At 37.8% G+C, this 12,573-nt stretch overlaps 1 protein-coding gene across 3 annotated transcripts; it reads right to left on the reverse strand.

The window, feature by feature from the left end:
• Nucleotides 1–1,949: 1,949 nt before the first annotated feature.
• Nucleotides 1,950–11,284, reverse strand: Clk1 (CDC like kinase 1). Of its 3 annotated transcripts, XM_046463082.2 has the most exons (13): nucleotides 11,127–11,284; nucleotides 9,869–10,029; nucleotides 9,418–9,646; nucleotides 8,330–8,420; nucleotides 7,858–7,924; nucleotides 6,370–6,486; nucleotides 6,118–6,284; nucleotides 5,473–5,567; nucleotides 5,251–5,380; nucleotides 3,389–3,471; nucleotides 2,948–3,027; nucleotides 2,482–2,572; nucleotides 1,950–2,297 (listed from the first exon to the last, which is right to left on the reverse strand). In XM_046463082.2, exons 2-13 carry the CDS (start codon nucleotides 10,027–10,029, stop codon nucleotides 2,154–2,156), a joined length of 1,455 nt encoding a protein of 484 aa, XP_046319038.1. In that variant the 5' UTR covers nucleotides 11,127–11,284; the 3' UTR covers nucleotides 1,950–2,153. The 3 variants fall into 3 exon arrangements, with proteins under 3 accessions (XP_046319038.1, XP_046319039.2, XP_046319040.1); XM_046463083.2 differs by lacking the exons at nucleotides 8,330–8,420; nucleotides 9,418–9,646; nucleotides 11,127–11,284 and having other exon boundaries at nucleotides 9,869–10,000; XM_046463084.2 differs by lacking the exons at nucleotides 8,330–8,420; nucleotides 9,869–10,029; nucleotides 11,127–11,284 and having other exon boundaries at nucleotides 9,418–9,556.
• Between the last annotated feature and the right edge of the window lie 1,289 nt (nucleotides 11,285–12,573).

The following is a 12,573-nucleotide window of genomic DNA, read 5'->3' on the forward strand; positions in this document are numbered from 1 at the left end:
AACTCAGCCAGGCTTGTCTCTAAAAGGACTGGGGATGTGACTCAGTGGTTAAGCACCCCTGGGTTTAATCTGCTATACCAAAACAAACAAACAAAAAACCCCTAAACAAAGCAGATGCTCTAATGATGAGATGGAAGAACTACATAGAGCAAGATCACATGGAAGGGACACGATTCATTCAATAATTGGCCATTGGTAAGTCAATCCCAGCCCCTTCTTATATATAACCTCAGAGATGGGGAAGTGGTGTGAAATTTCCACCCTCTTACATGGGTGGGTTTCCTGGTAAATAGCTCCTATACTGAGAGGCTTTTTAAGTCACCCTTACACTAACATAAAACTCCAGTGTGGTTCAAAGGTGCTTGTGATGAACAAAAAATGCTTGTTTCACCTGTTATCTCCCTTATTCCTCTTCACCTAGGAAATCTAAAGGGTCCAGTACCTGGCACAGAACTCGAGACAGACAAATAAATCTTTTTGTCATTGTAATGCAATACCACAGTATCCCATTAGGGACAAGCATTCTAGACCAGTAGGGTGAGAATCAGTATTAGCCTCAAACCATTTACATCAGTAGGGATGTTCCACCTCGATGTATTCATCTTCTTGTTTGTGGTACTTGGGATTGAACCCAGGGGTGCTCTACCACCAAGCTACACTCCCAGGCCATTTTGGGACAGGCTCTTGGTAAACAGCATTATGTATAAGATCTTGGGATATGTAAGACTGAAATGCCTCTGATATCATGACTTTACCTTCTAGAAAAGCATAAACAAGTAAAGTATGTAGTGTTGTGCACTTGAAATATTCAAAGTCGTTTCTTGGCTTGGTGCTTACTGGATGGTGATAGAACCTTTTAGAGGTAGGGCCCAGTAGACTTTAGGGCACTAGGGCTAGGCTCTCAAAAGGATTCTAAGGCAGGGTGATGGTGCATGCCTATAATTATAGAGGCTCAGGAGGCTGAGGCAGGAGGATCAAGGCCAATCTCAGCAACTTGAACCTGTCTCAAAACTTAAAAGGGCAGGAAATGTAGCTCAGCGGTAAGGTTCCCATACCAAAAAAAAAAAAAAAAAAATTAAGTTTTTTTGAGGGGGGTGAGAGTGGGAGTGAGTAAAGGGTTTGGGATTGGGCACAGGGCCTTACATTTTAGGCAACTACCCAACCCCCCACCTTTTCCCACAATACCTTTATTTTTTTGTGTGGTTCTGAGGATTGCACCTAGTGCCTCACACAGGCAAGGCAAGCACTCTGGTGCTGAGCCACAACCCCAGGCCCTCCAATCATCCCTTTTTAACATTGTTTTGAGACAGGGTTTCGGTTATCCAGCCTTAAATTCGCAATCTTCCTTCTTCATCCTAAGTAGCTAAAAGCTAGGATTACAGCTGTGTAGTACCACTGCCCAGTTCCAACTGTTTTTCACATAAAATAATTTATACTTATTATTGAGACATAAAGAAAAGCATAGAAATGTTCTATGGCTGAGGATATGTCAGTGTGATAGTGCTTGACTAATATGCAAGGCCCTGGATTTGATCGCTAGTACCACATGAACACACATGGATCAAGCATAAATAAAACCATAGACAAAATTCTGCTGTATTATAGTTACTTGATAATTCAGAGACCTGGCTGCAAAGGATCCTCAGGTTTCTTCTGTAATTCATTATTAGTTCTGAAGGAAGTCAAGGGTCTGAAGTTATTTGTGAAATCCTAAACTTGAACATGAAGGGAGAATGAACCCTCTTGGGTAATCATTGTGTCCTTTAATTTTGTTTCATGTGTAGTAAGAGAAGGAGGGCCTAAGTCCCAATTTTTACAATCCGTAAAAATGAAAATAAAGCTAAGTATTTCCAAAGACTCAAGGAAATAGCCAAGAAGAGAAATATTCATTCTTTAAAGTGACAAAGGTAGGAAGAAAAACAGTGCTAATAACAAACTCTAGATTCATGTGAATTTCATTTAGCAGTTTATTCTGAATAAATCACTTTATAATTACTGGAAAATGTTACTTTACTTAGCTATGTAATTAACAAATCAAATTATCGAAACAAAATGTCAATACAAAAAACTTAAGAAATTTACAAAGCTGTACAAAATAATTTAATAAACTAGACTGATACAGTCTATAAGATCTCTTTGAGAGAGAGATAAATTCATGTACTTTTTTTAAGTGAGTAAAAGAATGGGTGTTTTAAGGCTTCTTTGAGAGTAATTCTTTTGGCTGGATCATACTCCAACATTTTATGAATAAGGTCAAAGAGAAGCTCATGTTCAGCATCCTGAGAGAGCATGAATTCCTGAAAGGAAAAGAAAAATATATTCAACAGCCTTTTCCACTACCATTTATTTCATTTTTCCACCAAGAACCGGAGAGTGGAACACAAGGCCCTGGATATTCAGTACTAGCATCAAAATAAATCTGTAACAAAAAGGAGGGGGAACGTCAACTTTTGGATCATTTAAGCAACATCCCAAACTTACCTTCAGAGGTTTGCAGCGCCTTGAAACGTATCTGCCAGCAGAACTATGTTCATCCCAGTCTAATCGGTCATGATGGAAATATTTACGTTTCCTAAAAACGAGTCAAGATCAATTTATTATTTATGTTGATATTGAAACTTTAAAAAACATCTAGCAAAGGTGATTGGTTCTACCATTTACTACACTTTAGAAAGATTAATGCTTTTAAGAGATTTAAAATGTAGCTAAGGTACAGCGTTATCCACTCCCCACGAAAGTCATCTATTACTTAACTGAAAATGCATTAGTGTGATTCGTTTACTAAAGTTCTCATCCAAACAATTAACCAAGTTAAGTTATAAAAAGGATGGCACTCCTTTTTTTTTTTTAGGTACTGGGGAACTCATGGCCTTGTGCATACAAGATAAACACCTACCAACTGAGCTATATCCTCAGCCCCACAACCTCTTAATTAACTAAAACATACCTGGTTTTCTGTATCATATGTTTTGGTAGGGGTCCAAGAATCCTTTCCATCATTGCCAAGTGCTCCTTACTATCATGTGTCTTTAAAACAAAACAAAATATTGTTAACTATCTTTGCTTACACATTGTGCACTATTCTCATTTAACATCAGTGTTAATTTTCTAAGTCAGGACATGAGTAGAAGGTTCAACAAAGATGAGCACCTAAAAATACTTTTCAGTGACTACATGGTGTGTTTTGTGTGTGTGTGTGTGTGTGTGTGTGTGAAAAACAACCTTGAATAACCACTTCCAATAGCTTGGCAATGACTTCCTCAAATGGACAGGGATAATCACTTATAAGAAGATGATATAAATCACAAAATTATATATAAACCTTAAATTATTCTTATAAATAGGCACTCTTCTAGTGTAAAACTGCTGAAAAATCATTATAACTTACTGGAAATACTGTAAACCCAAGATAGTATTCAATAAGAATACATCCTATACTCCAGACATCACACGGTTGGGACCATCCTAGGGCTGCAAAACAAAGCACAATGTTAGGGGAGAAAAAACCTATTTCTTAAAGACATTAAAAGTCAATTAATGAAGAATTGGTGTAAAATACAATGTATACAATGAGAAATATGAAAAATTGTGCTCTAATTGTGTAATAAGAATTATAATGGGGCTGGAGATTTGGCTCAAGCGGTAGCGCGCTCGCCTGGCATGCCTGCGGCCCAGGTTCGTTCCTCAGCACCACATACAAAGATGTTGTGTCTGCCAAGAACTGAAAAATAAATATTAAAATTCTCTCTCTCTCTCTCTCTCAAAAAAGAAAGAAAAAAATAGAATTATAATGCATTCTACTATCATATATGCAATATAAAAAGTATTATTGGGAATTAAAATTTGCCTTCCTGTTTTTTTTGAGAAATATATAAAGGACTTCCATTATTCTGGGGGAAAAAAAGGTCAATTAATAACTGGGCATGGTGGCACATGCCTGTAATCCCATTGCTGAAATGGGAGAATCACAATTTCAAAGCCAGCTTCAGCAATGGCGAGGTGCTAAGCAACTCAGTGAGACCCCATCTCTAAACATAAAATAGGGCTGGGGATGTGGCTCAGTAGTCGAATGCCCAGGTTCAGTCCCTGGTACCCAGTACCCCCACCCAAAAAAGTTATTAACAAGTTCAATACTCTCTTGAAAAAGAACACATACTGTGAACTAGAAGGAATCATCTAATATAAGGTTGGGCTTTGGAGACACCTGGGTTCAAGTCAAGTGTTTTAACTTTGGGACCATTAAATTTATCAAATTTTTTTCTGGGCCTCAACGCCCTAACCTGTACAACAGGAGCTAACTGGACCACGCAAAGAGACTAAACATACTGATTCTCTGGGATATAATGTGCAGTAAAGAAACACATTTTTTAAAATTAATTTTTAAAGAAACACACTTTTAAACCCTACCACATAGTCCATGCACTGAATGATGATTCTGGTCAACAGTAAGCTGCAAAGATACTGGATTATAATGAAGATGGAAAATTCCTACCACTTAATAACGTACCTGTTCTAACATCAAGGCACAACTTGCATTGCTCAAGTGTTATATAATTCTGGTGGAAACATTCATGTGCTGGCAGCTTTTTAAAAGTGTAGCAAATTTATGATTCAATACTTGGCAATGTTAACAACTATGTTACTGATTTATGTGTTTAGCAACACCACAAAAACACATATTTGCTGTAAAGCAGTATGCAGTGTTTTGCTGACAGTAGCCTCATACACTTCCTGTTTACTAAATCTCTTGATTGCATCATATTTTTTGTGCTTGATAATATACAGTTTAGGTGTGTAGAGTTCACCAACACATTTCTCAGAACATATTCTCATCATTTAGCAACACATGAATTCACTACAAATGTGTAACCAATTCCAAAAGAGTTAAGCTACTTGTGCAAGTCTGAGAGCTACTGAGTCACAGAGCTTAAAATCCTTAGTGTATTTTGTAATACTGATTCTTTAAAAAAAAAAAAAAAAAAAAAAAAAGATTTTTTTTGAAAGTTCTATATTGGGGCTGGGGATGTGGCTCAAGCGGTAGCACGCTCGCCTGGCATGCGTGCGGCCCAGGTTTGATCCTCAGCACCACATACAAAGATGTTGTGTCCGCTGAGAACTAAAAAATAAATATTAAAAAATTCTCTCTCTCTTAAAAAAAAGAAAGTTCTATATTGAATAAGACCTAAAACTGAATTTTTACAACAGCTTCAAAATATACACGTTTTCAGAGCATAATTAACAAGTACTAACCTAAAATAACTTCAGGTGCTCTATAATGTCTTGTAGATACCAATGTACTGTGATGTTCATCATCATAGGTTGCACTGCCAAAATCTACAACTTTAATATCTGGATTTATTAAGGTACGTTCATCACGTTTCTGAAAATCATAAAAATGATAGTTATGAAGACAAAATAAAAAACAAAAAAAAATTCACCCTAAACTATGAAGATTATACATTGAAAACTTACCATTTTGGGATTATATACCTCTGTGTAGTCAGACTGCACAAATAAGATGTTTTCAGGCTTTAAATCTGTGTGAGTCAATTTATTGCTGTGCAAAACTGAAATGAAACAAAGTTTTACTGTAACCTGATAATAAAATGAAAAAAAAAAAAAAACCTTGACCTCCCCAACTCTATAGTAAAAATCAGATGCATTTCCCACATACTCAAATAATCAATCAGTAAAATTTTAATCAGCTAGAAAAATTACCAGACTCTAAAAGGTACTACCCTTCTTAAAAAGTACCAACAGCACAAGGTTAATATTTTTAGGAAACAGTTAAATCAGTGTTCAATATAAACTATGTTAGATAATATCATATGTCAAATTAAACACATGCTATAGACTAACATAATCAAGTAAATCTTTACTACCTACCTACCCAATTTGCCCTCTCCTATTTGATAGGATCTCATCTTACCCAAGCTGCCCCAAACTCCTGGACTCAAGCTGACCTCCTGCCTCTCTATCTCCCTACTTTACCCAGCTCTCCTTTTATTTTTAATTGACAAAAAACTGTACATGTTTAGGTCTCGTTTTTTAAAAATCCAGACCAGTCTGGCATTGGTTTCAAACTCACAGCTTTTGGAAGACAGGTCAAGAACTTACAATTCACAGACTTGCATATCTGATATGCCATCTTCCTGATATGATCCAGTCGAAATGGCAGAAAACCATTTTCCTTAATGAAATCATAAGTACTAAGTCCCAGTAGTTCAAACACAATGCAAATGTGACCATGATGCTCAAACCACTCCAACATCTGGACACAGCGGCTGTAACATATGAAAAAACGCCTGAGTATACCTTGCAGTTCAAATCTGCCTTAGGCCATTTTCCAAGTTTTACTTTACTACTTACAAAGTACTGTTGGGGTCTGTTGTATTTAAGTGTTCCAGAACTTGAATTTCTGAGCGAGCAGCTTCACAATATCTATCCACATTTTTAACTATTTTTACTGCTACATGTCTACCTCCCCTGTTAAGAGAAAATAAATCTAAGTTAAAAAATGATAGACATGCTTCAAACCTCAAAGGGCACCAAAAAGGAAATAATAAAAGATACATGTGATGTTCAATTTCAGTTTTCTATTATTCTCTTTTAACTAGTTTTAATCTGACCTATTAAATTTTATTTTCTTGAACCTGTTGTTTAAGTACTCTATGATATGATTCAATATAAGCAACTATGGTCTTTGAACATAGTAGAATTAGTAATGCCAGTACATACTAAATGACACAAACTTCTTTCACGAGATCACCATTCAGGACCAACTAACAATAAGAAAAGCTCTAATTTAACAAGTAAGCGGTGATAATGCCACCTTAACTTGCATTCCAACTAAGACTCAAAACAAAAGTATATAAAGCAGTTTCTTCCTAAAGAAACTCACTCCAGTCTGTCAAATTTTGATTTGGCTAGGTTATCAATAAGTTAGGATAAGGTGGCATAGCAAAGAATGCTAGGTCTCAGAACATTATCAAGTCTCCTTAAACTCAAAAGCTCTGCCATTTAGAAGGGGGAAAATAAACCAAATAGGAAAAAGAAAAGCCAAAAGGAGGAGGAGGGGGAATATCACTGAGATGCTGGAAACTGAGCTCAGGCCTTGTGCATGCTAGGCAGGCACTCTACCATTAAGTTACAATCCAGATGCCAAGAAAATAAATTTTAATCAGCAGTTTGAAGGACATACATATAATAATTAAATAATTATGATCCTAATACAGAAGAGTTATCAGCTCAGTCCTGGCTGTTATCATAATGAATCATGGCACTTTCTAAAAATGGAGGCTCCTAGTAAACCAAATACCTTGAAAAGATTTGAGACAAAAAAAGCTCCAAAATTCTAATGTAAAACCAAGGCTGAGAAACACTACTATAAAAAGAGAAAAGGAGCAAGGAGGGGGAGCCATAACTATGCCTGGTAGGACAAATACACGAACACTTTTCAAAAACAAACTATGATCTCAGCCTGAACTGGAACCAAAAGCTGCATATATCCTTTTTTATTTTTAGTTGTTGATGGACCTTTATTTTATTCCTTTATATATGGTGATGAGAATCAAACCCAGTGCCTCACACATGTAAGGCAAGTGCTCTACCACTGAGCCACAACCCCAGCTCTGCATATACCCTTTTTTTTTCTGGTGCTGAGGACTAAATCTAGGAACGATACGCCAGCCCAGAAGCTGGATATAATACTAGCTACTTAAATACAACATAAATACAGTATCTTTAGAAGTTTCTCATAAACAAGCCAAGATACCCCAGCCCAAACAGCTTAATGATATAAAGTACTTTTCTATACTGGCAAGATTCTCCAGTATAATCCCAGCAAAGGAAACTTACGCTTTATGATCGATACATTCCACAACTTTTCCAAAAGCCCCTTCACCTAAAGTATCAACAATTTCATCTAGGAGAGAGAAATGAATCTCAGTTACACCAAAAAGTGGAAACAAAGTACTTATCATAATAAATGCTATCAATGAAGATTATTCTAGTTCATGTTACTAATTTCCTTATTGCTAGATATTTATTTTATTGGTCAACACCACCAAAAAAATACAACTAGTTTTAGGTCTAATTTCATTGTTAGGCTAACTTCATTAACTTGATTTACTGCTCTGGAAGTTCTGCATAACATTAACTTTCTAAAGAAAGCAAAAACACAATCCCCCCCCACCAAAAGAAATGGAAAAACAAAATAAAAACAAGAAAATAGAGAAAGAAAAAAAAAAGATCTCCAAATCCCTGAAATCTTAATCTATATAGATTATGCTATCTGAAAAGTTAATAAGTGTTGAAAAATATTCTATACATCTTGCACTTAGTACGTCTCCACTCTGACAGATCAGGTGACCCTCCTCATCATCCTCTACACTCCTGGTTCTTTTCCTTCGGTGACTCTTCTGGAAACGTCAAGTGGGCGGCACCAAGATCATCCAGCCAATCAATATACCCGAGTGAATTCAGGGCAGAATACGAAATTCATTCAGCGGGGAGATATTCAGGCATTCAGATACACGCCAGGCCACAAACGGTTGGCAGGAGCAATTTCAAATTCAGTCCCCAGAAATTCACAGGGCACATAGTTTATGTTAACAGGAGAAAAACATGGCAAGGAACAGATTTTCAGATAAGATACTCAAAGTGGTAAGGCAACAAAACATAAATACAATTGTTTTTCTTTAAAAAAAAAAAAAAAAATGCTTAGTTGTAGCATTTACTGAAACACTGAAACATAATTTTAAGTTTCTAGTGTCCTAATTTAATGTTCCAAAATTGTAGGATGTAATATTTACTTGTTAAAGTAGACTGTGGCCAAATTAAGATTTCCTAGCTAATCTAATAAAACAAATATCAGAACAGTAAATAAAACCAAAGTCCTAGTTTTGGGAAGAAAAAAGAATTGGTATACAAGGATAACACTACAGTATTTTAAATGTCATCTGAGCTATCACCAAATTAATACATAACCCATAAAATTCAAATCTTTTATAGTTTGTTTAATGAAAGATTACAGAACATGCTTTGTTAGGACAAAAAAGTACATCTAATTATCAATCATACAAAAATGTCTATTTTTTTGTGATGTTTGAACTTATCAAGTCAAAGCAGAATTCTTGAAGTACTATAAAAAACCTTTCAGAATGTCTTGTTATTGCTTTTATGTTACCTTCACTATTTTCATTGAAATGACAATTAGAAGCCAACTAGTAAGTAAAATCTATTACAGAATTAAACATATTGCTTTTCTGGAATTTTATCCAATGTACAAATAGAAATAATCCTCCAAGTTAAAGCTGAGATGGCTTTATCTTAAACAGAATTTTCTCAAACACAAATTCAAGTTTTCCTGTTCCACATGGGAAATAAAATTTCCAAATGTTTTAAAACAGCTCATACCCCATGTGAGCGATGATGTGAAGTACTGTGCTGAATCCTGTGTTTACTTTTATAACTACTTCTTCCACTTCTACCAGAAGACTTGCTACTATGGTTCTGATATCTGCTTTCATGATCTCGATGGCGATGTCCAAGTTCACATCCTTGACTGTAGTCATTTCTGTACTCATCAATATAGCGTCGGCTATGATAATCTTTCTCATTTATAGATCTGCTTTCCATGTAATAGCTAGAAAAAAAATATATTTTCTATTTTCTGCCAATACTAACCTTTGTTGAACTCGACCACTAGTTACAGCCCCAGACCTACATTTACCTCCCCCTCCAAACACGCAACTTTACACATTAGAAGCCATCAAAAATCTCACTGGAAGCAGGAATGGTAACCACAAAATAACACTAGTTTTATCACCATAAAAATGTAGTTTTTATATTCAGACACCCTTCTTACCTATCAGATGTTTTAGAGTGATTGTATTTGCAATGTTTGTTCTCTCGACCACTGCTATATGATCTCTTCTTTCTCTTATGACTGCTACTGCTTCTCCATTTTCCATAATCCCAGTCCTTTTCATCCCAGTCAGGACAGTAAGGTCTCTTCGAGTGTCTCATCTACATAAAAGACAAAATCATCCCAGTTAGATTGTATCTAACACTGTAACTTTTTTTAAAAGAATATTTTTGGTTGTAATGGACACAGTGTATTTTATTTATTTATGTGGTGTTTGTTGAGAATGGAACCCAGGGCCTCAAACATGCTAGGCAAGCGCTATTACTGAGTCACAACCCCAGTCCTAACATCGTAACTTTTAACAGTATATAACTCTTTACAAATTCACTGTTACAACCTTTTAATCAGAAATTGCTAATAAATTATTGCACTGTCCCATATTTTGAAGTTTGTGAACTTTACTCACAAGCATTCTGCATTGTCCATGTCATGCCCAGATTTATTTAAAGTTTGTGTATGGGAGGAGGCGTAGTAAGGGAATTTGAGGAACCCCAATTTAACTTTGCTAAAATTTTACTCGTTGTCTCCAGTACAAGTACACATGCAAGCCAAGTGCGGTGGCCCGTTTGAGCCCCCGCCAAAGTGTCTGAACACATACACACACACAAAAACCACATGTGTACATACACATAGTAACAGAAACATGTACATATAAACACGTTTGCACATAAATACACAAACTGTGCATTCTATGCTCTTTCCTCCCTCGGGCTCCTAGTTCGGTTTCTCGGGCACCACTAAGGGTAGAGCGCCTTCTAAACTCGTACTGCCTTATTCCACAAGGAGTCAACTATTTTTTTCCCTCCATTTGCTATGGACACTTCCGCCCACAGCGGGGCGACCTAGGAACATTCCAGAATCTCAAGCGGCACCTCCCAGGGACAGTGCTAGGCCTGGCCTCCACCCCGCCGCCATCTTAGGACTCGGGCATAGGCACCGCAGGCCTGAGCTCGGCGGGCCGCCGCCCTACCGAGCGGACCCTGACAGGGCGCGCGGCAGGCAAACACCATCGCTACTCCCCGCAAACAGAAACTGGCAGCAAAGGGCTCGGTAGAGGGTACGAGCGCGCTGCCTTTATGGAGCTCTGGGGTGCGGGTATAGGAGGCAGCGAGCCGGAGAACCGGCAAACAAAAAGAGGGCAGCCCCCGACATAGAAGGAGGACGCCTAGTACACTCCCTCCACCGCCTCGGGTCTTACTGTTCTGCTGGAGACTCTAAGCCGAAGGAGACGAAGCTTGCAACAAGACCTCCGGAAGACACAGCTGATTGCGACGGGCACCGACCACAAAATGGAGCTGACAATCCCAGCGGCAGCCCTTGACCCAAAAACACCGATGACGTGGCAAAGGCGTCGTGGCCGCGGAGCAGGGCACGCATGCGCGAAAGGCGGGGCACGCGCGCGGCACTATGCGCAGGCGCCAGGTGGTCCCTCGGATTCCAAGGAAAGGGGGTTAGAACCGGAGAGAAATCCAGTCCAAGCTCATTAAACACTGGGTTTTTGAACGCTAGTAAAGTGAGGGAAGCTGGATACAAAATAGCTCTGTTCCTTAACTGCAGCCATTAAAAGAACGCTTTACCACCAGCGTCAAATTAGCTCTGAATTAGTAATTGGCTTGGTTTGGGCTTTTGCTAAGATTCTAAGACCTGTTTAAAATAGGTTTCCTTAGTTGGGTCCCAGCATCGCAAACAACAGTTTTTAGTGGCTAGGCATCGCACGCACTGAAATTGGGTTGGAACGATTTTCCTAAAAATTTAAAAGAAAGAATTGAGTGAGCAAGATCTTGTAGGAAAAGACTATAAACATTCAAGCATTTCAGCGTTACACCAGGCTTCTGTATTGTTAAAGACCAAGTGAACTGAAAAAAGGTATAAAAGAAAAATTATGAGAAAATATGAAGTGTAATTGGTGTCACTTTTAGGAATATTTAAAAACCCAGTCAAGGTGACCAAGCTGTAGGTGTGTAGCAGTTGCTGCTCAGCTACTGCAATTTATTGTTAAAATGGATGTTTCTCTTCCTGCTTCTCCCTAATCTCTTATCTCCTCTCTAACCTCAAAGGGAAAGGGGATTACCTTTCATCCCCACCCCGGGCTGTTTTTTTGTTCTAGAGCACAAACACCCCCCCCCCCCCCCCCCCCCCGCCATAGGAAGGAAGTAATTCAGACTTTGGCATGGCACTTGAAGACCTCAGAAATTATTATCTCCTAAATTAATAAGTGAATTACAACTCCTAAAGGGAAATACCTGGAATGTACCCTTTGAATCACCTGTTTAAAAAGCCTCCTGTCCCAGATGATGGACAGAATTACAGTCTCTGGGACAGGAGTCCCTGCTTCTCCTTTGCTAGCAAAGTGATAAAACTTCTTTTTCATTTTTCTCAAAACCATGGCCTCATTATTGGATTGACATCTGGTACAAGGACCAAGCTTTTAATAACGGAATGTGGTTCTTGACAAAATCAACAGAGCCTGGTAAATGGCTTGAATAGGTAAAAGCCCTATGGTATACCTGAATGTTAGTTAGGAAAGCAGTTACCTGGTACAAACACTTAGTACCTGCCAAGAGCTTTACACCAATTATTTCACTTAATTCTCACAATGGTCTCAGGAAATATAACTTGTGGATGAGAAAACTAAACTAAATAAA

Source organism: Marmota monax, unplaced genomic scaffold (assembly GCF_021218885.2).
Source record: "Marmota monax isolate L192 unplaced genomic scaffold, Marmota_monax_Labrador192_F-V1.1 WCK01_AAM20220418_F8-fsc00095, whole genome shotgun sequence".
NCBI classification, from domain to species: Eukaryota; Metazoa; Chordata; class Mammalia; order Rodentia; family Sciuridae; genus Marmota; species Marmota monax.

Excerpts from the sequence above, each read along its gene's own strand:
- Clk1 (XM_046463082.2), bottom strand. The coding sequence starts at position 10,029 with ATGAGACACTCGAAGAGACCTTACTGTCCTGACTGGGATGAAAAGGAC. Across the intron at positions 5,381-5,472 it reads AGGTATATAATCCCAAAATG|AAACGTGATGAACGTACCTT; the intron begins GTAAGTTTTCAA and ends TATGATTTTCAG. Across the intron at positions 3,472-5,250 it reads AGCACCTGAAGTTATTTTAG|CCCTAGGATGGTCCCAACCG; the intron begins GTTAGTACTTGT and ends TTTGTTTTGCAG.